General features: G+C 38.9%; 1 protein-coding gene across 1 annotated transcript in view; it reads left to right on the plus strand.

The window, feature by feature from the left end:
• Nucleotides 1–3,251: 3,251 nt before the first annotated feature.
• GFM1 (G elongation factor mitochondrial 1) overlaps nucleotides 3,252–27,141 on the plus strand; it is a 56,809-nt gene continuing 32,919 nt past the window's right edge. The window contains exons 1-9 of the mRNA XM_058188350.1: nucleotides 3,252–3,367; nucleotides 7,552–7,704; nucleotides 9,819–9,951; nucleotides 11,743–11,947; nucleotides 12,936–13,052; nucleotides 15,268–15,418; nucleotides 22,370–22,524; nucleotides 26,582–26,666; nucleotides 26,844–26,981. Of these exons, the coding sequence (XP_058044333.1) occupies nucleotides 3,320–3,367; nucleotides 7,552–7,704; nucleotides 9,819–9,951; nucleotides 11,743–11,947; nucleotides 12,936–13,052; nucleotides 15,268–15,418; nucleotides 22,370–22,524; nucleotides 26,582–26,666; nucleotides 26,844–26,981 (1,185 nt within the window). The 5' untranslated portion in view covers nucleotides 3,252–3,319. The remainder of the gene's footprint in view (nucleotides 3,368–7,551; nucleotides 7,705–9,818; nucleotides 9,952–11,742; nucleotides 11,948–12,935; nucleotides 13,053–15,267; nucleotides 15,419–22,369; nucleotides 22,525–26,581; nucleotides 26,667–26,843; nucleotides 26,982–27,141) is intronic.

A 27,141-nucleotide genomic window follows, 5' to 3' on the forward strand; every position in this document is an offset into this window, starting at 1 on the left:
AAATATTGCAGCACAGGTTTATTCACTTCTGGCTTTAAGATTATGTGCAGGTAGTCCTTAAAGCCAGTTTGTTTAGTGATGATTCAAAGTTACAACAGCACTGAAAAAAAATAATTTATGACCGTTTTTCAAGCTTGCAACCGTTGCAGCATCCCCATGATCACACGATCAAAATTCAAATGGTTGGCAATTGGCTCATATTTATGATGCTTGAGGGCATATGATCGCCTTCTGCGATCTTCAGAGTCAATGGGGAACCAGATTCAGTTAACAACTGGGCTACTAACTTAACAACTGCACTGATTCACTTAACAACTGTGGCAAAGAAGGTAGTAAAATGGAGCAAAACTAACTTAACCAATGTTTTACTTAGCAACAGACATTTTGGGCTCAATTGTGGTGGTAAGTCGAGTGTTACTTTATATCCTGGGGGGTGAGGTCAAGCCAAAAATTGCAAGAGACATACAAAGTGAGATTGCCACTTAGTTCATACTTCCCCGCTGTTAATTTGTCAGTAAGACTTAGGCATACTTGTAAAACAGATGTTCTACATTTGTTTCAGTTTTGTGGTTCTGTATCCCAGAAAAGTACCAATTCATTTTACAAGTGTATGTTAACTGGTTTCTTTAAAGCAATTAGCTGAATAGTATGATACCAATATTAGGAGTGCTTGCCAGATATTTGTATGGTCATGGGGGGGGGGGATTAAAATTGTCTGACTTGAGAAATATTCTAATGTATAGTATGGAGTAAACTGTTGGCAAAAGTTTTAGATACATTTCTGGGTCTTTGGCAGCAGTTAAATATGAAAGATGCTCAAAAGCTCTATCAGTTATGTGTGTGTTGGTGGCATTCCACTTTCTCAGTTTAGAAGTTCCAAACATAGACTGGTGTGGCTGATGATTCTCTGCCTGAAAAAAATATTTGGCTCATGTTGCCTAGCTACACTGTTCTCTCTGAGTTAAAAAAGAATTCAAATACGGACAAAATCAAAATATAACCCTTTCTTCATTTCGAAATCAGCAGATACAACATCGGCTACATCTGTGGCTCTAAATCACATTGTGTCTTTGTCATTGTAAAGAAGAAAAATCTACCTTGGAATAAGATTAGAATTCTTAGTCCAATATAGTATGTTCTCATGATAAATTTTGTAGTGGAGTCATTGATGGGAAGTCTTTGGAAAATTTCATTAAAATTTAATATGACCTTTCAATTCATCATCAAGCACGATTACAGAGGTAATCCTATTTTCTGAATCTACAGTGTATCTGACTCATTTGCAGTGTATGGTTATTTGCACCTGGATAATTAATGTGGGCTGATCACTCTCTTTGAACTTTCATTACATATATATGGTTGGAGAGATAAAACAGGATCTTTGGAGTTTTAGTAGTGATTTGATATATAAGTAAGGACTGACTCAAGTCAAATTCAGTTCCTGTGAGTATGGATGTGGTCCAGTGGTTTTCCTACCAGTGGTATAATTTTCCATCACTTTTTTCTCCAAGCTGTTTTTATACATACAGGTAGTCCTTGATTTACAACAGTTCATTTAGTGACCGTTTGATGTTACATCACTGAAAAAAGTGACATGACAAATTTTCACACAACCGTTGTAGCATCCCCATGGTCATACGATTTACATTGGGATGCTTGACAACTGATTCACATTTATGACGGTTGCAATATCCCAGAGTCATGTGATTGCCTTTTGTGACCTTCTGACAAGCAAAGTCAATGAGGAAACCAGATTCGCTTAACAACCATGTTACTAATTTAACAGCTTCAGGGTTCACTTAACAAGTGTGGCAATGGGGCAAAATTCACTTAACACATTTCTCACTTAACATAAATTTTGGGTTCAATTGTGGTCGTAAATTGAGGACTACCTATACTTGCCACCTATCTTAAATATGAAGTTTTCCAAACTGGGCTTTAACCCTGAGATTACTTGGAAGTATCACAATCAGGGTCCAATCAGGCTTGCCCCTGCTCAACTTGTTTCTAGACCAGCTAAAATTACTAGGGCATAAGTAAGATCAAGTGGTTACAGCTTCTAGCATTTCAAGATTTCAAATCTATTTATGGCTCTATTCCGAAAGGACCTCTAGTAAGGGCGGCGTGTAAGGAAGCTTCCTCGACCAATGCATCTGTCAGGCAGGCTTCCCTAGATACTGAAAACAGATTTCGGGACTAAAACAAGAAAATCAGCCCCATGCTCTATATTTTAGAAGTGCACCCAAGACCACAAACAGTCTTTTCTTCCACGCAACCTGCCGTTGGGATAGCAGAAATGATCAACCACACTTTTAGAAATCTTATTTTAGTTCAGTACAGTTACACTCCTCAACTATTCGTTTAGTGACATCTCTGATTTAGTGACATCTGTCAGTTACAGCAACACTGAAAAAGGTGACTTATGACCATGAAAAAGGTGACTTATTGCGCCATAGTCACCTGATCAAAATTCAAATGTTTGGCAACTGGCATGTATTTTTGACAGTTGCAGTGTCCTGGGGTCATATAATCTCCCTTTATTTATTTATTTTATTTATTTATTTTGTCAATCATATATAAGATAACAGGTAAAAGTATAACAGGTAAAATTATAAACATAATTTGGATAAAGAGTAAGTAAAAAGGAATATTAGGGCAGGGACGGTAGATAGGCGGAAACAATGCAGGAAACCAGATTCATTTAATAACTAGCTTGGCAATTGCAGGGATTCACTTGGCTGGTGCAGGAAGAGTCATGGGGTGGGGCAAGACTCAACTGTCTTGCTTGGCAGTAGAAATTTTGGGCTCAACTGTGGTTGTAAGTCAAAAATGGTCACTGGGGGTTTTAACGAGACTGGACACCACTTGTCTGAAATGGTATAGTCTGTCCTGCTTGACCAGAGGGCTGGACTAGATACAGAGGTCTGCAACCTTGGCAACTTTACGACTTGTGGACTTCAACTCCCAGAATTCCTCAGCCAGCACATGCTGGCTGAGGAATTCTGGGAGTTGAAGTCCAGAAGTCGTAAAGTTGCCAAGATTGCAGCCCCCTGGACTAGAAGACCTCCAAGGTTCTTTCCCAGCTAGATTCAGATTCAGATTCAGATTCAGATTCAGATTCTCATCAGCTCTTTCGAAGCGCTTCCCCCACCTCCGGGTGTTTGGGGGCGCTGTAGAACTTGTAGCTTCCGGGACGGGGAGGTGCCTCGATGACCCTCTCCCATGCTCCGGAAGCATTTACCCGGCTCAGACCGGAAATGGAGTTGTAAGAGTCGTGCCCGGCGTGACTTCTGGAAGGGAAGGCAGCGGCGCTTTCACGATGTTGAGGTGTCGGCGACTCTTAGGTTTGGCGTTGCCTCGGCAACAGGTAGGAGCGGGGAGCTTCCGTGGGTTCAGTCAGAGCAGCTGCAGGCTGAGTGGGAAGGAGTGCCTACATTTCTGCGCCTGGTTGGGTGGGCGGGTGGGGGGGGGGAATGTTTAAAAGGCTCCGCGGGGAAATTTGATTTGTCATTAAATGCAGAATCTCTTTGCTACGGGGAAGCTCTTTGATAGATTTAAAACCTGGCAGCTGAATACTCCCAGTAATGGTCAGCTTGCTGTACGCCTCTTGAAAGGAGATGGGTTATTGGAGACAAAGTGGGTCAGATTGGATTGACATTAAATCTTTTTCACCTGGGTGGGGAAGGATTAAAACGTGTAAGTGATCTGCTTTCAAAGCGTCCTGCGAGTTGAGTTGAAAGGTCTTAAAGTCTTAGCAAACTTTAGGTAATCCGAAAGAAGCTGAGCTAATTTGTTTCTTTCGGAAAAGATAGTTATCGATTCTGAATGGTAACGTGCCTGTTATATTTAATTCCCAATCCTATGAAGTCCAGGCAATAGTTGTGCAAATTCAGAATGCTAAAAATTTATGATGAGCTTTGGAAAGATAACTGAGCAAATTACAGCTAAATTCTATCGTTTTAACAGTCTTCAAGAAAATGCTTTTTTTTAATTATGAACGCAAACAAAGGGTAAGAGCAAATATTCAAAACATATTCTTTCATGGATTTTGTAACTCTTCTGGCATTTATTTGTGGCAAATGAAGTAAATAGCATGAGAATAGTTATGAAATATGCCAGTCATTCCTACAAGACTAAATACACTACAGTACAGAAAATATAATTTGTTGTTGGAGCCCAAAATTGCAGTTAATGTTGATCATTTCTTACAGTTGTCATTCAGAATTATATATTTACTACATTGATAAGCCATTCCAATCAAGGAGTCTCTTACTGGCTGACACAGCTGATACAAAGATACAAAGAACAGTTAAAATACAATAAAATCCTGTCCCTACCAAAATAGATCATAGTATCGATAATCTTCCATCTCATCCCTAAATGCTTTTTGGAGGAGCCTTGTTTTAACAGTTCTTTGAAAGCTTAATTAATTAATACAGTTTGAGTATTTGAAGGTAAGCTATTCCAGATAAGGTAGCCAGCATTTGGTTATCATTAATACAATTAATATAAAGAATATGCCACTCTGATATATTCTTTAACAGTATTCAAACATGCCAGGAACATTGTTATATAACAGATAATACCTATTGCCTAATTGATTAAAACAAGCAAATTGATTAAAACAAGAAAAAACAGGAATGGAACAATGTAGAAGGCCTAGCTACACAATATGAAACGGTTCCCTCCCCCCAGTTCTGTAGCAAGAATTGTTCCAAACTAACCAGTGAGTTGGCAACTTAGTTTTGAATGAATACTTTTAACCATTTCCATTTCATCTTCTAAAATCGATCTTATCTAAAGTCTTAAATTATGATATTCACCTTTTTTCAATGGACTGTGCAATTTTGAACTTGCAACTTCAGTTTTACTTTAAAGTTATTTGCTAACATTTGTTGGCATTTGTTTATTGTTGCAACATAACAGTTCTTGCCACACACAGTATTTGATTTGTAAGGAATGACTGTTACAGTATTGCCTGAAATGGTTGAAATGACATATTCAGATTTTAAAAATAAATTTAAATCTCTCATGTGCCTGAAAATACTTTTTTCTAGCCAAAATTAACTCGGAAGCGTATTCGTAATTAAGAGGTTTAAAATTTGAATTTCTCTTATACCACTAGCAATGTTTCTTAACAAATGCTGCGCAGCAAGAATTTTTCTTGTTCTATAACAGTGATGGCTAACCTTTTTGGCACCAAGTGCCCAAAGTATGTGCGAACCCCCAAAATCCAATGCAAGTGCTCCCCTTACATGCACCCCACCCCCCACACATGCACATGCGTCCCCTGCATGACCCCTGCCCATGCGCATGCACGGCAGAGCTGAGCTGGGGTGATGACTTGTGTCCCCGCAGAGAGGGATCTGCCTGCCACCTGTGGCACGCATGCCATAGGTTCACCATCATAGGTCTATAAGGTGGCTATTAATCTTTTTTTACCCAGTGTACATTATCCATTATTGGATTAATCTGATAAGTAGGTCACAATTCCATGAAAGCTTTCATTATGGGAAATCTTTTAATGTTATAATATGTTTTCTAGGCTTTTATTATTTGTTAATGTATATACAAATATGAATTCTTTATCTTCCCCCATTAAAAGCAAATTGAACATGCTTCAGTGCAGATGGAAAAGGTATATTTTAACCCTTACATAAGAATGCCGGAACATCTTCATTGCCTAATGCTTTTTTGCTCTTAACACAGATGATATTTTGCAATCATTCTCACACTTTTAATGTCTCCCTGTTTGGACAGCTGACGCAATGTATAGCTATAGAGAGGATTTGAGCTTTGTATTGTCAAAATCTAGGAAATTTCCTTCTTTCTCAAAAAACTTTTGAAATGCATCTTGGATTTGAATAAGTATATGTTTGCCTACTACATCTCCATTTGATCAGAGGATCAAATTACATGCACCCCCCCCCACACCCCACACCCCCCCCCCCCCATACAGTATCTTGTAATGATACTCCCTGCATATAATTTGAAAGGTGGTTAGAAATGGCTGCATAGTTCCTAATGTAATATCTGTAATAAATCATGATTAATTTGTCCCATTGATTTCAGCGGGTCCAAGTTTAATACAGTATGTTAGTTGAATAAGCCTGTCAACTTTAGGTCAAATATTAGCAATCATTTTTTCATGATTCATTTTCAAGTTCTTTGGACCTTTCAGTGATGTATCCATTGCTACTGTACCTGAGACCATTCCGCTTGTAATTTAGTAAATTACCAAATGCTTTTTAAAATAACTTTTACACTTGAGCCAAATTCTCAAACTGTAGATTACAGGCCCTCCAGGATGTTGTGAACAAATTTGAAGGTTGTCATAAATCTTTTGGGACTTGGGCATGCAAAGCAGGATCATTGCCAGAAATTATTCCTGCTTTGCTTGTGTTCAGATAGGACTCCTTCTTTACATGAACAATCTGATAGATTGTGTAGACCAGGGGTCTCCAATCTTGGTCCCTTTAAGACTTGTGGACTTCAACTCCCAGACTTGTGGACTTCAACTCCCAAGCTGGCCGAGGAACTCTGGGAGTTGAAGTCCACAAGTCTTAAAGGGATCAAGGTTGGAGACCCCTGGTGTAAACAAAACTTGTTGCTATCAAAACATGCTCCTTTTAGGCTGAATAAGCCAACAGGATTTTCCAGAGTTGCCATTACAAAGAGCAAATATTGATCCAGAAGAGATGTGGGGGGAAATATGAGAGTAACAGTATTCAAAAATATAAATTTTAATAGTAACACAAAATTCAGCAATTTCATCCTTTCCACTAAAATGCAGATTTTAAATTTATTTAGGGGCCGTGGTGGCTCAAGGCTATAAGAAGCCTGTTATTAAAACCAGCTGCCTGTAATTACTGCAGGTTCAAGCCCCACCAGGTCCAAGGTTGACTCAGCCTTCCATCCTTTATAAGGTAGGTAAAATGAGGACCCAGATTGTTGGGGGGGCAATAAGTTGACTTTGTAAATATACAAATAGAATGAGACTATTGCCTTACACACTGTAAGCCGCCCTGAGTCTTCGGAGAAGGGCGGGATATAAATGTAAAAAAAAAAAAAAAAAAAAAAATTTCATTTTCAATGAAAAAATCTTATAAAATGTTTATAAAATTTGTAAAATTTACTTGATAATTAATTATTGGTATAAGGGTTAAAAATAATTCCTGGCTGTATTGCTAACAGGCCAAGTATCTTGCTCCTATGTATATTTAATCTGGATATTTTTGGTGTTTTAAAATATTTTTAGTATTTTTAATTATAATGAATTTTTTGAATTGTATGCCATTTAGAGTCATTGACTGAGATGGACAGCTATAGAAATTGGTTGATTGATTGATTAAATGAATGGATGAATGACAGTATATTAATTTCTTGCCCAGCCCTAACCCCAATGAAACTATTAGTTTTATTCATTGTAAGGGTGGGAGCTGTCATACCAGAACTATTGAATACGCGATTACATTGAAAATGTATATGAATCCTATTTTGTATTTAATATATATTACATTATTGCTTACAGCTCATGCTTTTTTCCCCCAGCTCATGTTATACAACTGCAGATGGTGTTCTTCAGGAATTTTTCCCAATGAAAAAATTAGGAACATTGGCATTTCTGCACATATTGATTCAGGAAAGACTACATTAACGGAACGTATTCTATTTTACACAGGAAAGATAGCAGAAATGCATGAGGTATTTATGAATACATTGGTATCAATGGGGAGGATTGGCATTATTCCGTAATTTCATTGTATCTGTTTTATTGTCAACTTTCAGGAACACTGTATAAAATGTAAGTTGACATGCATGCAGGGGGCATGAAATAAACAGAACATATAGGAATGTTGGAGGCAATAGTTGACTCTCTATTGTTAAAAATATAACAAAGATGGATAATAAATAATATCTATAGATCTGGGGCTCTATCAATTTAATTAGTCTTAAATGGAGAAGATTTTGAACAAGAATGGATCTTTCCAAGCATGGTTGCCTATCGGAATCATAGGGAAATGGTATAAGGCTATCCAAGAAGTCAGAACCCTACAGCAACATCCAGGGACTTTTGTCTCCTTGGCTATAATCAGTATTTGTGGCTCCTTTTTCTGAAATTCCTGGGTGAAAACAAACCTATGTATAAAAACCATTGTTTACGAAGTTTGATGCTTGTTATGTGGATCTTTAGAGTGCTGGATAAATTTTTCTTTGGACAAATGAATCAGAAGTAGAATTTGAGAGAAGAGAAGCTGCATAGGATGTTGTAAAATCTGGCAGAAACCAAACATTGCATTCATGATTTTTCAAGTGTCAAATATGAAGAGAGCATTAATATGATATTGTGGTTCAGTAGGTGATTTGTCACAGTTGAATAAATAATTTCATCTTTTTAACCAGATAACTTTATAGATAACTATCAGCCCATTTGTGTACCAGCTAAAATTGAAGTGTAGATGGTACATTTATAAGAAAATGGATTTAAAAAGTACAAATATTTTTTCCCCCAAAGGCCTAGATCATAATTTTGTAGATGTGTAGCAGCACTTCAACACATTTTGTATTTTGTGTTATAAAATTTTCAGTTGCTGTTGAACTGAAGCAGTTCAACATGGGGAACAGACAATATTGGGATAGGCTGCTCACTGAATGTAGAGGGGGTGATTTGCAGATTACATTTTGGATGGCTGCTTATGAAATAAATGAAATGGGCATCAAATTTTGATCCTGTTGTTCACATAGACTCCTTTCATATGTCTATGGTAAAGGTAAAAGGTTCCCCTCGCACATACATGCTGGTCGTTCCCGACTCTAGAGGGCAGTGCTCATCTCCATTTCAAAGCCGAAGAGCCTGCGCTGTCCGAAGACATCTCCGTGGTCATGTGGCCAGCATGATTCAACACCAAAGGCGCACAGAACATTGTTAATTTCCCACCAAAGGCGGTCCCTGTTTTTCTACTTGCATTTTTTACATGCTTTCAAACTGCTAGGTTGGCAGAAGCCTGGGACAAGTCACAGGAGTTCACCCCGTTATGCGGCACTAGGGATTCGAACCGCCTAACTGCCAACCTTTCAATCAACAAGCTCAGCGTCTCTTACCTACTAAGCCAGAATTCAGTGGCAAATTCTAAAAATCCAAAAGAGTTAATATGTTTTATACTATTATAGAAAAAATGTTACTACCTGAAAATATGAAAACGAAGTGCATTTAATTGTCTCTGGGTATTCTTTTTTTTCATTTAAATTGAAGTTTATACCCAACTTCAAGAATGAGCTGAAAAGATTGACTTTGAAGGAAAAAAAATGTTTTGTGGGCATCTGAACTTCAGACAAGATTATCCAGGCTGTCTAGAAATAGTAACACTAATGACCTGTTTACTTGCAAGACCAATTCAGTCTATAAAATCTTACATGGCTTGAGTTATACTTCCATTTCCTATTAATAATCTGGCTATTATGAATAAATGTATGAAGGTTTCAAGCTTAATTGGCTTGTTCCCCATTTAGACATAAAGTATTTTGGGGATGTATAAAAGCTGATATAATCATTGTACCACATTTTCTTGTTAGCTTAAAATCAGACACAAACTCTTCATCAATTTTTGTCATTTTAAATATCATTTAAAAGCAATTCTCTTTTGTGATTTTTTAAAAAATATATATCCTCCTTCCCTCCCTCCCTCTCTTGTATTTAGTATTAGATGTTGATCTGGAAAATCAAAATAGGGCTAAAGCAAGTGACTTCAACAGCTTTATTCTATATAAAGTACAGCAGTGCGTATGCAGATAAATTGATTTGCTTTCTTTCCTATTAGGTAAAGGGGAAAGATGGGATCGGTGCAGTGATGGATTCCATGGAATTGGAACGACAGCGAGGGATCACTATTCAATCTGCTGCTACATACACCGTGTGGAAAGACACAAATATTAACATAATTGATACCCCAGGTAGCGTTGTCCTTGCATATCATATTAATTTTTCACATGTTTCAGTTCTATTTACTGTAAAAAAAAAGAACACCTATTTAATAACTTGCAAATCTAGTTTGCGATCTTTTTTTCCAACTGATTAGCAAATAGGATTGGCAGTATGAAACTTCACGCTAGTCTTGTTTTTAAACAGAATTCTTCTAAATATATAAAGTGGAATTTGGATTAGCCGTGTTCATATTCATTTCAGTTTTGTATTGCCTGGCTCATCAGGCTGATTGTGATAAACTTATATGGCCATCATGTCATTCAGCAATCTTTCCCAATCTGATTTCCTCTAAATTGCTGGCTGAGAATTTAAGAGTTGTGGTCTAGAAAGTGTGATGCAATGATTAAGATATTGTTTAGGAGCAGACAGGACCAGGTCCTAGTCCATTCTTAGCCCCAGAGTTCACTGGATGACTTAGGGCCAGTCAGACACTCTTGGTCCAACCTACCCACTAAGTTATTGTGGGAAAAAATAAAAGGAGAAAATACTATATATATTTTCTTGGGCTCTCAAATGCAAGGTGGAATAGAAGTCTAATAAATACATTCTTATATTTAAAGCGCATCAGTTTGGAGTAATTATATTGTAAGATAATTGTGAAAGGGATTTTGAATGTATTCTTAACTTTAGTGAATATGAATGAGCACATGCTGACATGCACCTATATGTTTAGATTTGGGTTGTTCTCAATTTTACTCAGCATATCTATGCTCCCCTTTCCAGCAGCACTAAGACACTTACTACATTGAAAATTAGATATCAGAATTCATTGGTAAAGGTAAAGGTAAAGGTCCCCTCGCACATACGTGCTAGTCGTTGCCGACTGTAGGGGGCGGTGCTCATCTCCGTTTCAAAGCCGAAGAGCCAGTGCTGTCCGAAGACGTCTCTCATGTGGCCGGCATGACTCAATGCCAAAGGCACATGGAACGCTGTTACCTTCCCACCAAAGGTGGTCCCTATTTTTTCTACTTGCATTTTTACGTGCTTTCGAAACTGCTAGGTTGGCAGAAGCTGGGACAAGTAATGGGAGCTCACCTCGTTACACGGCAGCACTAGGGATTTGAACCGCCGAGCTGCCGACTTTTTGATCGACAATCTCAACGTCCTAGCCTCTGAGCCACCGCGTCCCTTTCGAATTCATTGGTAGCACATATACAATACTTCCTACTGAAGTACATTATTACGGTTGGTCGCATAGCCATCCAGGTTTTCAGATTGGGTTTGGTATTTTTATATCCACCCATTGAGTCCTTAAGGACCTGGGATAGGCAGATTTGATGGTGTTGAAGGTGAGGGGTACTTGGTGCTTCTGAGCTTAGTTAGTAGGACTGATGATGTTACTTGTCTGGTAAAATGAAACATCTGCAAGAAAACAACCAAGTTCAGAGAGCACCAAGGACCTCTCATTTCCACCCTGTGTTACAAATATTCTCTATCAATGTTAAAGGTACAATTGCAGGATATAATCTATTCCAAGAAAAGCTGTCTTGGCATTTGATTGATGGTTTTGTCAATTAGCCAATAGTATTCAAGTCTCTCAGCCAGTTGGGAAATTAAAATCTGCTGTTAATAGAGTATGGTTTTATGGAAGTTTTTTGGAAGTCAGTCAGTGACATGCTCAATTAAATGTTGGTTTAGCTTGGATTGGTCTCTTGCCATTTCTGAAAACCATGAAAAATAGGAAACGTGGCGTGAAGTCAGTAACAGCAGTGAATCTTAAGGTGGTTTAAAAGTCTTATATACAATTATTTCACTTATAGGGCATGTTGATTTCACAATTGAAGTGGAAAGGTCACTGAGAGTTCTTGACGGGGCCATTCTCGTGTTGTGTGCTGTTGGAGGGGTTCAGTGCCAGACAATGACGGTGAACAAACAAATGAAGCGATATAATGTTCCGTTTTTGACCTTTATCAATAAATTGGATCGCACGGGCTCAAATCCAAACAGAGCCATACAACAATTAAGGTAGGAACTTCTAAATTTAAATGCATCCCACCTGTCTGTCACCAGACTTGTGATTTGCCTTCTCAAAACTCTAGTAGTTGAAATGATTAGAAATCACTGCTGATTCGTATCAAGGCTATTGTAAGTTGATACAGAAATGATTTCCTCATTATTGTATACAAATAATTTCATTATAAACTATGAAAAGACCCTTAAAGCCAGCTGCTTAATTTCACTGTCTAAATCTTGCAATTAGATAATCATTTTGAATTAATGATCACCAAATGCAGTCATTTGTTCCTTTTATGAAGTCAGCTGGACAAAATTGTGTCTTTGAGATCAGAACTTCTCTGTGAATATAAATACAGTTTCTCTAGTTCTGCCAAGGCTGTGTGAAATAAGGTTGCTGATGATCACTTGATATAAATGCCACAAAATCATAATGGAAACATCCTAAATTTCTCAGCCATGATTTGACCTTTGATGGTTTCATTGTTTGAAACTTGTTGAGAATTGGGAAGTGTACAAATTTAATAGTAATAGTAGTATTTGCTCATCTGACTTTTACAATTCCACTAACAGGTGATTATGTTTTTCTGAATAAAATATGTAAACATTTAGAATGTTCTATCAGTCAAGAATTTTGCAGATATTTACATTGAAGACTGTAAATTGAAGAATGCAAATATATCCTGTTTCAGTTTTAAAATAAAAGCCTATCATCATTTGTGCATGTCTCTTCCTAGATATATCTCAGATTCTTAATTCATGCCAGATATGCAGAATTTGTACCAAAGAGATTGCTCAGCTGCTGTCAAAAGCTAGAGAACAAGTCATGATGGAGAGGTCAGAGATTATCTCTACCTTTTTCATCTTCAACTTTATAATTTTTATAGACCTCCACAATCATTCTTCCAGGCTCGATGGACTTATAATGGGAGAAATAGAGTTCATGACTATTTATGCTTGCGGTTTGTATAGAAATTGTATGTATTTTTAATTTTTACAGATCCAAGCTAAAGCAGAATGCTGCTTTTATTCAGATTCCCATGGGACTGGAAGGGCAACTCAGAGGAATTATTGATTTAATTGAAGAAAAGGCTATATACTTCGATGGTGACTTTGGGTAAGGTGCTAAAGTTTCCTAATGCAAGGGACATGTTTCATGTCCTTCAGGTAGAGTTTTACTTCTAGAAGTAAACTTCAGTAATTTTGATTATTCAGGAACGACAAGCTAGGAATAGCACAGCATAATATTTCTTATCTCTTAACTATAATGTATTATCTGGGTTCACACACTGAGTTGAGCTCTAGTGTAATTTGTTTGGCTTTGCCTAAGCAAGAATCCATATATTGTGATTTCTATTGTGATGGGGTAGCTTAAGATTGAATGTGAAGCTTGCCATTCGGGTGATTAAAATAAACTCTGTATTCGATTGAACCTGGCCATACTTCCTCCTGTCCACCTGTCATTGGGATTTTCTGATGTTGATTTTAACCATCACAGGAGGTTGCATTGGAACCTTCTATGGGTAACCAACATCAAGAAGGATCCTCATCTTAATCAGATTTTGAAGTGTGTTAGAAAGTCTGTTAGCAAGCTCCAATTGTATTTGTTCTAACCCAGCCTTCGCAAGTAGTGATAAGATATTTATTCGCGAGTAAAACCCCTTTTGTACTCACGAGTAAAACGAACAGTACAGTAACACTCTTTTGTTCACATGGATAAACAAAAAAATCAAACGTAAGTAGTCCCAACAAACCTGGGTTTAGCCAAGAAATCCAAATTGCTTGCGGTAGACTAGAAACAAATGGTTGTCTGTGACAACTGGCCACTCACAAACCCCTCCCTATTTATTTCCCAGCCAGGGAGGGGCTGGCTATCATCTGCATCTGCCTTTCCCTGAGAGCTGGCTTACTGTTTTCCTTCGCTCTCCTCTCCTTTCCTCTCTGCACATAAGTGCATCTGGGATGGGCCCCATCTGTTCCTCACCCTCACTCAGTTCAGGCCTTGAAAACAGCTTCCTCTCCACCTAGGGAAGAAGGATGGAAAGCCCCGGCTCTGCCTCTATCTGATGCTGTTTCCTTATCAGAGCCTTCCAAAGACTCTGAAGCTGGCCCAGGCTCTCCCTCCACCTCCTCCACATCTGACTGCAGCTAGCTCTGCTGGCAGCCAACAGGCCACAATAGAATTATTCAGTTTAAATTTAGTATGTGTCTAATGCTTTTGTTTGGATTTTGCTCTAAACCTTATTTTAGCATGACGTAATTGAGGTTTAGGAAAGCTAATGGGTTATGTGTCAATGAACATTCTCAGTCATCAGGGTAAAGTTGTCTGAAGATTGAGTCATGGCAACTGGACTTATTTTTCTTATTAGTTTGAGACGTTTCACTGCTCATCCAAGCAGTTTCATCTGTCAGAGCAAGTTATTTTGGGAAGGGAACCCCTGAGGTTGGTGTGGGAGGAGTTGGTGCATTCTAATGGATCTCTGCCCAACTAATTTGCACTGATTGGTGAAGCTGCTTGGATGAACAGCAAAAAGTCTAAAAAAAAACACAACTCTAGTTGCAATGACTCAATCTTCAGACATAGTTATGTGCTTCCCCATTTCTTTTTCTATTGAGAAAGAAGAGTTAAAATGTTTTTGTTACCTTATTACATTGTTAATGCTGACCAATGGATTAACTATGGCTAGTTTTAAACAAATCAAAATTAATATTAAAGATCTCAACAATGCAGTAAACCTTGTTTAGCAAAAACAAATAATTCCAGATTCTTCATTGAAAGAGGGATATGGACCTAGTCATGGCTCATTATATAGTTCAATGTCTTTTGATCTAATCCATAATCCATTTATCTTTGGAAAAGTGAGACATTGGGAGGAGAAAGCAGATTAACCCATGTTCTAGATGTCTTAATTATAACAAATTGGTGCATTGCATCCATATTGGCTTCAAGATCTGTGATGTCTTACTGATTAAATACTGGATTTGGGTACTCAATAATGGTTTCTTGTTGCTGGCTAACAAAAAAGCTGCAGGAAATCAGAAGAGTAGCACAGCTGGAGAATGCAAAAATTAGTTTGTAGATCTAAAGCTTGCTATTCATTTCCTTTAGATAAAATCACCAAAGGTAGCTGTAGATTTGAATAGTTGGTAATCACCTTTCATAGGGCTGAGGTTTCCTAAACTGGAGAAATTAAATGAAGATGAAAATTAAAACTTATCAGTATGTGTGTTGCTAGGGACCATAAATCTTTTCAAGCCAGCTGTCCAAAATACCAGATTGTACAGTCGGAAGCTGAATATTAATGACCTTTTTATTTTTCCTGTTTCTGTAGCCAGGTTGTTAAATATGATGATATCCCTCCTGAGTTCAGAGCGGAGTCCTCAGATCGCCGCCAGGAACTGATTGAATGTGTCGCAAACAGCGATGAAAAACTTGGAGAGCTTTTTCTTGAAGAGAAAATCCCAACAGTGACTGATTTGAAAGTAAGAGAATTTAATCGTTCTTTTCTTTTTTGAAAACTTACGAAAGGCCTTTGTAATAAGTATTTCTACTATTAGTATAGAGTGGCATTACGCATAGACAAAAGCAAAACAAAATAGGTACTTTCATAGGAATCATTGAAGAATAAGGGTAAAAATGATTTCATACTCTACAATTTACTTAAATGTAATACTTTCTAAAACAGTGATAACATAGAACGATTTGAGTATTTGATATAGTTTGTATTTTCTTAATCTCAATAATATTTGAATCAATACACACAGGCACTCAAATAACTGTAGTGATATAAAGTTTTGGGGAAATGATATATATACTCTGTGGATGAACTTTTCCTGGGTCTCTGCTGCTGGAGATTTCAGCCATTTCGTTGCCATTTAGAAAAAGGTTCCTTCTTTTTTTAAAACAAAGGTAAACAGTTTTTTGTTTGACGTTGAAACATAAGAATAGAGAGAGTAGTAATTCATATAACATTATCGGAAAGTTTACAAGATAATTGAGTTTCTAATGAATCTTCACCAGGCAGAAGCAAATTGTTATGAGGCAAACTTGACAGGAGGAAGAAGGAAAATGTGGGTATGTTTGAGCTATGTCTGGACTAAATTATATTTTTACATAGAGTGGAGAGCCAGGATACTTACAGGGAAAGTGTTGAATTACACCAGGGACTTTGAAATTGGATGCATTCAGAGCCAGGCATAACATCCTTCAATTCCCTGCTATTATTTGGCAAGTATAACTGGGCATTCTTGCCCTTATGATACCAATGAGATCACGAAAATTTAACATGTCCTTTTTTATTGTAACTTTTAGAAGGATCTTCAAAGGACATCAAAACCTTTTACTAAGTGTATCAGAGAGAAAGGACTATTATAACCCATCTGGTCTGACTTAAACCACCCACACAATAACCAAAGTGGTTAAAATAAGGCAACAACTAATATTAAATATAGTGGGACAATCTTTCTTTTATTTGTTGGATTTTATCTGGTTTTATCAATTTTATCTATTGCTGATCTCTGATGGTAAATAAAGAATCAGATTGGATTGGATTGGATTGGATTGGATTGGATTGGATTGGATTGGATTGGATTGGATTGGATGGAGATCATGGATTACCTGCAGCCAGGCCCAGATTCTTCAAAATGTTAAGGCTGACAAGGACTTCAGCTTTGCTCCTTAACTTTCTGTTGACAGTACTAGATTAGATAGACCAAATGCATATTTTGAATAGAAAACTATAAGATTTGTATACCAATGCTCAGGCTTGAGAAATTCATTTGCTTTGGAGTAGACCCTAGAGTGTTCACAAAAACAAGCATTTTTAAAATAGTCTTTTAAATTCCTGAAACTGCAATTGTGGGTTCTTGTTGTTTTTGTTGTTGTTTTTGTGACAGACTGTCCTGAAAATATGTGAAATTGTATAGTTACTCAGAGCAACAGCTGCCAGTATTATTGTGGTAGAATCCAGGCATGTCTCTTGATTACCAGTTAAAATTTCAGTCAGATACCCCTCTTTCCAGTTGTATACACTATCCTAAATTTCCACTCAAAGAGAAAGATATTAATGCAACATGGTGATAATAAGTTGTTGCACTAATGCTGGTGATACCCAGTGATATTCCATAATCCAGAATGGCTCTACCTGCCATTTGAAATTTAATCTGCTTCACTTGTTTATATTGAGTAAATAATTATCTTAGTTTCAGCTATAAATTAAGGTTGCCGAGTTAGACCATGAATTGATCAATCAGCAAGAGGAAACATGACTGGGATTGATGTTTGAAAAGTTTAACACTTTTCCTGCAGGTTAATTGTAAGGGAATATATATGAGAAGTTTTAAAATTCTGAAAATTTTTAGCAGAAAGTTATGACTAACTGACTAATACTGCAATAAATAACAGAATAGAATCCAACAGAGTTGGAAGGGACCGTGGAGGTTTTCTAGTCCAACCCCCTGTTCAGAAAGGGAGCCCTATACCATTTCAGACAAGTGGTTATCCAACATCTTCTTAAAAACTTCCAGTGTTGGAGCATTCACAACTTCTGTAGGCAAGTTGTTCCACTGATTAATTGTTCTAACTGTCAGGAGATTTCTTCTTAGTTCTAGGTTGCTTCTCTTCTTGATTACTTTCCTTCCACTGCTTCTTGTCCTGCCCTCAGGTGCTTTGGAGAATTGCTTGACTCCCTCTTCTTTGTGGCAATCCCTGAGATATTGGAATACTGCTATCATGTCTCCCCCAGTCCTTATTTTCATTAAACTAGACATACCCAATTCCAGCAACCATTCTTCATATGTTTTAGCCCCCAGTCCGCTAATCCTCTTTGTTGCTCTTCTCTGCACTCTTTCTAGAGTCTCCACATCTTTCTTACATTGTGGCGACCAAAACTGGATGCAGTATTCCAAGAGTAGTTTTACCAAAGCATTATAAACTGGTATTAACACTTCATATGATACTGTGGGAGATTGAGGCAGCCAGCATTCATTTGTTACTACTTTGAATGTAGAAATATTGTATTTTATTACTTTTAAGAGCTGAACTAAGTTGCAGCATTAGAAAATATATATGTCTGCAATATCTTTCTCATGACACTTTGCTGCTATCCATGGAAGCATTAAGCTTTTGCAACCAGTCATTAATAGCTACAAATGACTGGAGGGTAAGGAAGCTGCCTGAAGGAAACCAGCTGTTTAGTGTGATAGACAAGGTTGTGACAGAACTTAGAGGTCATCATTTCCAGTCTTGCTTTTCTGTCTAATGAGTAGGGGTGTGATATTGGGACTTAACTATTGATAGTTGCTTCCCAGAAAACACATACTGTTCTGCTGAAAGACTATATTTTATTGCAGGCTTATTCTTGACAGTTTACTTTTAATTGCTTCCTCTAATGCATAAATTGAGTAGTGTAAATGGAAACTGTGTCACCACAGCTGAACTCGCTTAGTTTAGGACTGATTTGGCTGAAAGACTTGATGAGCCTGGAAAATAGAGGCTCTGGTATTTGGAAGTCATCTCCTGTTATCCTTCTTAGAATTCTGATGACTTATAGTCTGGGAAACTGTTGCATGCTATTGGTTATTCAATTTTCTGCTTGATCCTGTCTCTGACATGACAGTTAAAAGGTTACGATCCATGTTAAGTGCTCTTACATAATCATTTGGTCCCAAGATCATATTATAGGATTTCCAGGATTTCGGTTGGAGAATTAATTTGGAATGTCCACCTCAGTTGAGAATTACTAAACTTCTTTGAATACTTCAATATTTGAATACTTCGAAAATCTAGCAGAAATATGTACAGGCTGATCTTAAACATTTTAATGTTAAAGTAACTACTTAAATTCAGTAAAATCCTCAATGGGCTGAAGTCTTTCGTCTTAATTTGGAAAATGTCCACATGTTCATCCCACTCAAGTAAATTACTTGTGCCTTTTCATCTATGTAAAACTAAAACTAGTACAAAATAGGATGAATTCTCTTCAGCCTATTTCAGTTTTAAACATGTTTTGGTTCTTCACATAATGCACAACTAACTTATAGAATTTGTAACCACAAAGTCGGAAATGGATGATTTAATTAGGTTACATTAAAAAGAGTTTAAATGATTTTATGGAGACTAGATGCCTATGAATTTAGAAGGAAAATGGGTTCACTCAAATATCCGTTTTTCTACAAACTCAGATCATTTTGTAAATCTCAGGATTATATAAATTTGTAAATTACATCATTTCAGTTCTAAGCATGGGATCAGTAAATGCCTGTCAACTTTCACATTGCAAAGAATGTTGAACTGCCAGTTGACAGTGAAATAATTAAATAGGAAAACACCAAGAAGATGCAAGAATAAAAAAATGAAATTGTCCAGTATTGGTTTAAAATAAGATGTTCTACTATTCTTCAGCACGTAGGCAATTTTCAGAAGGAAAGTAAGAAAATAGAATACCATTTTCTGCTTCCTACTTTCCAGCGTTGTCATTGCTTATTTGGTGGTGGTAATCATAAACTTGAAACTTGATATTATATAATTAAAATTATCTAGTCTATTTTCAGCTCTGACTAGTAATTGCTCTCCATTATTTAAATACAGCCTTTTCATCACCTGATCCTTGCTACTTTTAGCACAGCTATGGCCTGAATAGGACCATATGTCTCATCTTCCTTTCCAGATGAAGCCTTTAGCAGGATTGTTCCTCTTGGCAGCTAGAGGAGATAAACATTTTGCTATGGCTTCATGCTGTTTGTGTCTACTCCTGTTACCTGGGTGCTGTAATAAGACTTCCACATTCACACGTCTTACAATGCTTGCAACAAAATCAAAGCAAAATTACAGCCTTTTGTGCTGTATTTATAAATTGTAGCATCATAGATGTAGGGTATAGGAAGGTAACTTAAAACTGTTGTTCAGAACAGGAGCATTTCTTATTTTATGCAGTTATTTCTTTCAGATCAGTTTATTAAAGTAAAAGTGTACATTATTTTAGCCTGAGTTTTGAAGTATTATAGTCATCTATATTTTCCTGCTTAATAGATGAAAAATACTTGGGTCTCCCCCATCACAGCATATACCATGGCTAGCTGATTTTACATTGTTTAATAGATTTGAGAAAGACCAAAGATTGTGCTTGTTTGAGCTAATTTGTTCACAGTGATTAATGTTTACACCATGGCAGGCAGCCAGGTGATCTAGATTATTTTTATGGAGAAACTTGCTGGATGTTTATTTTTAGCAAGCCTCACAGGAGATGGCAGCACTAAAACAATTTTGGCTGATCTAAAAAAGCTGAGCAGGAATTTTCAGGGCTATAGACCAAATTTGGAAAATAAAAACTGAAATCTTTTGAGGCAGTAGAAACAATTCTGCATTACTGCCTGGAAAGTAACATGGCCACTTAGTCACCAAGAATCAAGCTCTCCTTGTTTATTAAAGGGCAAATGCTTAAATTACTGTTTTTGTGTTCATATTATATAATTTGCTGTTGAAATGAAAGTTTGGCTATTGTGCCACACCCTGAGATGGAAAGTAACAAAAGTAATTTGTCAAAGTATAAGGGCAAGGATGGGAAGTTGAAATGGATGGAATAGGAACAGATGTTTTTAGTTGGGAGAACTGTCTCTTTCATAGATACCCTATGCAAGGGGCAAAAAGAGGTTTGAAATTTAAGAGCTTAACCTGGACGTTCTGAGAGTTAGCTCTCCTGGTAAGAGGAAAACAATGGATATCTGATATATCTGTTGTTGGAAGAAGAGAGAGGTGGAAAATCAGGCCTCCTATTTGAAAGAGGGACCTGCATAGTTCATGCAGGAGAAAGAGATGCAAGAATCTGAACACTGATTTCACCATAACTAGGTCTTGAATTTGATATACTGGAGTCGTTGGAATTTTTTGTAGTAACTTCTTAGCCTTTCAACAAATGAAATACTTACCAAAACTTCCTAATTTATTGTGTTCTTGTTTAATTGGTTCCAACCAAGCTGTCAGGAGAAGCTTGACAAGGCTTTATATTTTGAAGCTTTAAAGATGCTAACTTTAGTAAACTAACAGGCATTCAGAATCTTCATTCTCCAACTTTGGAACTGAATCATTGGGTCCCATGATTGATAAACAGTATCAAATCATAGGACTGAACAAGCCTAGATTCAGTGGGTAGGATTTTGAGTTTCTGAACTGACTCTTGCTTCATTTCAGCCTCCTTTATATCATAGGCCCATGATGGTGAACCTATGGCACACGTGCCAGAAGTGGCACGCAGCGCCCTCTCTGTGGGCACGCGAACCGTCTGCCGCGCATGCGCGTGTGCCTCCCACCGGCCAACTGGTCTTCGGGTCTCTGCAGCGCATGCGCGTGTGCCTCCCACCGGCCAACTGGTCTTCGGGTCTCTGCAGCGCATGCGCGGGGGTGCGCATGTACAGGAGTTGTGCGTGCATTGCATTTGGGGGAGCAGGGGGGCAGGCACATTTGTGTGTGCATTTGCAGGTGCATGCATGCGTTTTGGACACTCAGTCAGGAAAAAGTTAGCCATCACTGTCGTAGGCCATTAAGATAGGATATCTTGCGCTGAAACCCACATCCGCTCAGTTGATAGAGTCATGACTCCAGCAATGTTCTGAGCTGAAGCTGAGCTCATTCTTCAACTTTTATTGTCCTCTGTTCAACTTATTGAAGCCCAGAACTCCTGTACAGAACTTCTTTTTGCTTACTATGTTTTTTTCATCCTTCACCCCATCTTTAATCAGATTTTCCTATTAAAGGTGTTCCTCGACTTATGACCACAATTGAGCCCAACATTTATGTTGTTAAGTGAACCATTTGTTAAAGTGGGTTTTGCCCCATTTTATGACCTTTCTTGTCCCAGTTGTTAAGCGAATCACCTCAGTCGATAAGTTAGTAACACGGTTGTTAAGTAGATCGGGCATCCCCATTGACTTTGCTTGTCAAAAGGTTGCAAAAGATCACATGATCTTGGAACACAGCAACGGTCATAAGTATATCAGGTGCCAAACATTTAAATTTTGATCACATGATCAGGGGGTATGCTACAAAGGTCGTAGGTGTGAAAAACGGTCATAAGTCACTTTTTTCAATGCCATTGTATCTTTGAACGGTCACTAAATCAACTGTTGTAAGTCGATGACTATCTGTACAACCCAAAGGCAATTCCATCAAGAAGAAGAAAAGGGTAGTAAGTGTATTCTGAATAGACTTAGTTACATCTTGAGAAATGGGGGGGGGAAAACACCACCTCAGGGAAGTTTTTTTGTTTTTAAAATGAAGATATGCCCAATTTAAAAGATGAACTTATTGCCAATCATGGTGAATGAAGTAACATTTCTGCAATATTTTTCATATGCCAAGACTCAGATTTTTTATTTGGTGGGACAAGTGGCTGCAAACAATTGTTAATAATGACGTATAAATGTTGTGATACTTTCTAGCTTGCAGTAAGAAGAGCGACACTCAGTAAGACCTTCACACCTGTACTGCTTGGAAGTGCTCTGAAGAATAAAGGGGTGCAACCTCTATTGGATGCTGTTCTGGCATATCTCCCAAATCCATCAGAAGTGCAGAATTATGCATTATTGAACCAGAAGTAAGTCCTAAGAATGAATGGATGTTATATTTCTTGATATGGTTCCCCTAAGATGGGACTACATGGTTGGGAATCTGGGAATTTGTAATTCTAGCTCATCTGGGAGAGTACCAGATTATGGAAAGCTACTCTAGTTTTTACAGACCTTTTCCTAAACGAACAAACATCACCGCCAATGACTATATACCACTGCACCTTGGAGATGATAGATAGAAACTAGATAACGCAGTTTGCTTTCTTATAGGATTTGGGACTATTAATATTACTTAATCTAAAATATATTACTCCAGTTATCATTGACATTCATACATATAAAGCTATTTTCCAACTCAAATTTTGGGGAAAGCTATTTTATAAAGCACTATCTATTTTCTCAGGCTTTAAGAAGTCCATGGCATAGAATCACTTATTACAAATCTTTGTTTCACAAAATCATTTTCCTTGGCATAGAGATATGGTCATTTTATGATATCCCAGGGTGTAGAACATCCTACCCTAAGAAATGCCTATACACTGAAAGCAGGGCATGATCTTGACTCTACCAGCTGCTCAAAAACTAAGAAAAAAAGTTAAGAACCTGAAATTCCAGCCAGTACTGTAGTACCTATAGTTCTCTCTCTTCCTGTTGAATATAAAACATGAGAGATATCCTTAGATCTGTACTACTGCAGAATTTCTTGCCTATAGATAGAGGGTGTGACTTGGATAGTTTAGCAGGAAATAAGGAGAGGCTAGATTTGTCACCATGTTTTTTAAAAAGTAAATTTGAGATTCATTAACATGGTGGCTAATCCAGATTTAAAGCATGCTGTTGGGTGAAACTTCAAAGTGATCCCAGTTTAAAACTGAAGTGGAAACCTGGAAAACCCAGCCAAAATACTGTGAAGTATGCTTCATGTTAAGAATACCTATACAATCATATCCTGAACTAATAGATACATCGCAGTAGCCTGTAGGTGGCAACAAATTAAAAAAACTGGATTGCTAGTGGTTATTGAGCTTAGTGATAAATTAGTGAATTTATTTATTTATTTATTTATTTTATTAAATTTTTATACCGCCCTTCTCCCGAAGGACTCAGGGCGGTGTACAGCCAGAAATAAAATACAAGATATATACAATTAAAAGGAATTAAAATATAGCAATTACTAAACGGCTGATAGTTAAAAATGAATTTAAAATTTAAAATATTAATAAAACCCCAATATAAAATCAAACTATTATGCCAGTCCCGCTTGAGTAAATAAATATGTTTTTAGCTCACGACGGAAGGTCCGAAGATCAGGCACTTGACGTAGGCCAGGGGGGAGTTCATTCCAGAGCGTCGGTGCTCCCACAGAGAAGGCCCTACTCCTGGGGGCCGCCAGCCGACATTGTTGGCCGGACGCCCCCCGGAGGAGACCCCCTCTGTGAGAGCGTACGGGTCGGTGGGAGGCATACGGTAACAGCAGGCGGTCTCGTAAGTACCCGGGTCCTAAGCCATGGAGCGCTTTAAAGGTGGTAACCAGAATCTTGAAGCGCACCCGAAAGACCACAGGAAGCCAGTGCAGACTACGGAGCAGTGGTGTTACGTGGGAGCCACGAGCGGCTCCCATTACTACTCGCGCAGCTGCATTCTGGACTAACTGCAGCCTCCGGGTGCACCTCAAGGGCAGCCCCATGTAGAGAGCATTGCAGTAATCCAGCCGAGACGTAACCAGAGCATGAGTGACTGTGCATAGGGCATCCCGGTCAAGGAAGGGACGCAACTGGCGGACCAAGCGAACTTGATAAAAGGCCCTCCTGGAGACGGCCGCCAGATGTTCATCAAAGGACAGCCGTCCATCCAGGAGGACGCCCAAGTTGCGAACCACCTCCTTTGGGGCCACTAACTCGCCCCCAACAGTAAGCTGCGGGTGCAGCTGACTGTACCGGGGTGCCGGCATCCACAGCCACTCCGTCTTGGAGGGATTGAGCTTGAGTCTGTTTCTCCCCATCCAGACCCGTACAGCTTCCAGGCACCGGGACAGCACTTCGACCGCTTCGTTGGGGTGGTCCGGGGTGGAAAAGTACAGCTGAGTATCATCAGGGTACAGATGATAATTCACCCCGAACCACTGATGACCTCACCCAGCGGCTTCATATAGATGTTGAACAGGGTAGGCGAGAGAATCGACCCCTGAGGTACTCCACAAGTGAGGCACCTCGAGGACGACCTCTGCCCCCCGTCAACACCTTCTGCGACCGGTCGGAGAGATAGGAGGAGAACCACCAATAAACGGTGCCTCCCACTCCCAATCCCTCCAACCGGCGCAGCAGGATACCATGGTCAATGGTATCAAAAGCTGCTGAGAGATCTAATAGGACCAAGGCAGAGGAGCAACCCCTGTCCCTGGCCCTCCAGAGGTCATCCATCAACGCGACCAAAGCCGTCTCCGTGCTGTAGCCGGGTCGGAAGCCGGACTGGAACGGGTCTAGATAGACAGCTTCCTCCAGGTGCCGGGGGAGCTGCCATGCAACCACACTCTCTACAACCTTCGCCAGAAAGCGAAGGTTGGAGACTGGACGGTAATTTCCCAAAATAGCTGGGTCCAGGGAAGGCTTCTTCAGGAGAGGTCTCACCACTGCCTCTTTCAAGGCGGCGGGGAAGACCCCTTCAACCAAAGAAGCATTTATAATCCCCTGGAGCCAGCCTCGTGTCACTTCCTGAGCAGCCAGCACTAACCAGGAAGGACACGGGTCCAGTAAACATGTAGTTGCATGCAACCTCCCCAGCAACCTGTCCACGTCCTCGAGAGCCACAGAATCAAACTCATCCCAAATAACCTCAACAAGTGTCTCTGCTATCTCGGCTGGATCATCGCAATCATGGTCCAAGCCATCACGAAGCTGAACGATTTTATCGTATAGATAACCGTTAAACTCCTCAGCTCGTCCCCGTAGGGGGTCATCCCGTCCCTCCTGTTGAAGTAGGGAACGGGTCACCCGAAACAGGGCGGCCGGGCGGTTATCTGCCGATGCAATGAGGGTGGAAACGTAGGAACGTTTCGCCTCCCTCATTGCCACTAGGTAGGCCTTAGTAAAAGACCTCACTAGTGTCCGATCAGCCTCGGAACGGCTGGACCTCCAGATACTCTCTAGGCGTCTTCTCCGGCGTTTCATCTCTCTCAGCTCCTCGGAAAACCAGGGAGCCAATTGAGATCTACGCCGGGTCAGAGGCCGCAAAGGCACGACACGGTCCAAAGCCCCAGCCGCGGCCCGTTCCCAAGCCGCAACCAGTTCTTCAGTCGTGCCGTGGGTAAGATCCTCAGGAAACGGCCCAAGCTCCGTCAGGAACTTGTGAAGTGAAGAGGGCTATATAGAGCTTCAGATTGGATTTGATTCAGAATATGTGGGAAGATAAATGCAACACCATCCTTCATTCATTAAAGCAACACATTGGACTTCTGCTGTAGCCATACCCTGCTGGAAACAGATGCAGCTGCTTTAAGGAGTGACAGGCAGGTTCTGTATTTATACTCTTGTATGATTGGAAGCAGCCCTTCTGAATCAAATTAAAAGCATTGCACAGCCCATTCAAACAGCCATCTCATCTGCTGTTGCAATGGTAGCTAGTATAGATGAAGCTTTTTATAATAGTTCATCATTGGCCACGAGAGTTGATTATATTAAACTTCCTGTGTTGATGTTCTTTCTATGGTTACAATGTAAAGCACTTGCAGATGTGCATAAAATAAAGGCATTGTTTTGGGAGGACATCTCCTGAACATTGGCTTTATAGTTTTTCACAGTTCTTTCAAATGCAGGGTCTTTCAGACACTAGAATAACTGGTGTCTGTTGACAATGCTTCTTCCATACCATCTCCAGCTCTCTTATGCTACTATTGTCCAACTCCACAGAACCTGATAGTCCAAACTACGTAGTGCTCAAATGCTAATTCTTTATCTTACATAGGTCTTCATAACGTGTGATAATGTGCATTAAGTTACTATGTACATTAAAGCTCCACAATAATAACAGATTGATAAAATACTTTTAAAAAAACTGGCATTAAAACTAAGTTTTATTTTGCTGAAGGGATAATCCGGAAAAATCCAGGATTTTGCTAGGTAATTCCAGAGATGATTCCCAGCCATTTTTGGGCCTGGCATTTAAACTTGAGGTAAGTTTGTATTTTTATTTAATAAAATAAAATATACAATTATCAGAAAAGTATTTCCTCTATGAAAATCAGTATGGCTGTTACACCTAGTAGATGTTTAAGGATACATTACATTATTTGGAGCGAAAGTCTTACATTTTTTTAACCTTCTACGCGATTGGTTTTTGCTACTTCCAGGCTGGACGTTTTGGGCAGCTGACATATGTTCGTGTTTATCAAGGGATGCTAAAGAAAGGTAGCTATATCTATAACACCAGGACTCAGAAAAAGACGCGGGTACAAAGATTCGCCCGCATGCATGCAGACAAGCTGGAGGTGAGTGAGGTGTTAGGACATGCCTTTTCTAATTTATGCAGACTTTTTTTCAGCAAGTGAAACTCTCCTCCTTAATAAGCAGAAGTAACTCAGGATGCTGTTGCATTGAGTCTGTATCAAAGCAAGGGTATTGAAGAGAAGAGTCCCTTATCTGCACAAT

Source organism: Ahaetulla prasina, chromosome 6, assembly GCF_028640845.1.
Source record: "Ahaetulla prasina isolate Xishuangbanna chromosome 6, ASM2864084v1, whole genome shotgun sequence".
In the NCBI taxonomy this organism is placed as follows: Eukaryota; Metazoa; Chordata; class Lepidosauria; order Squamata; family Colubridae; genus Ahaetulla; species Ahaetulla prasina.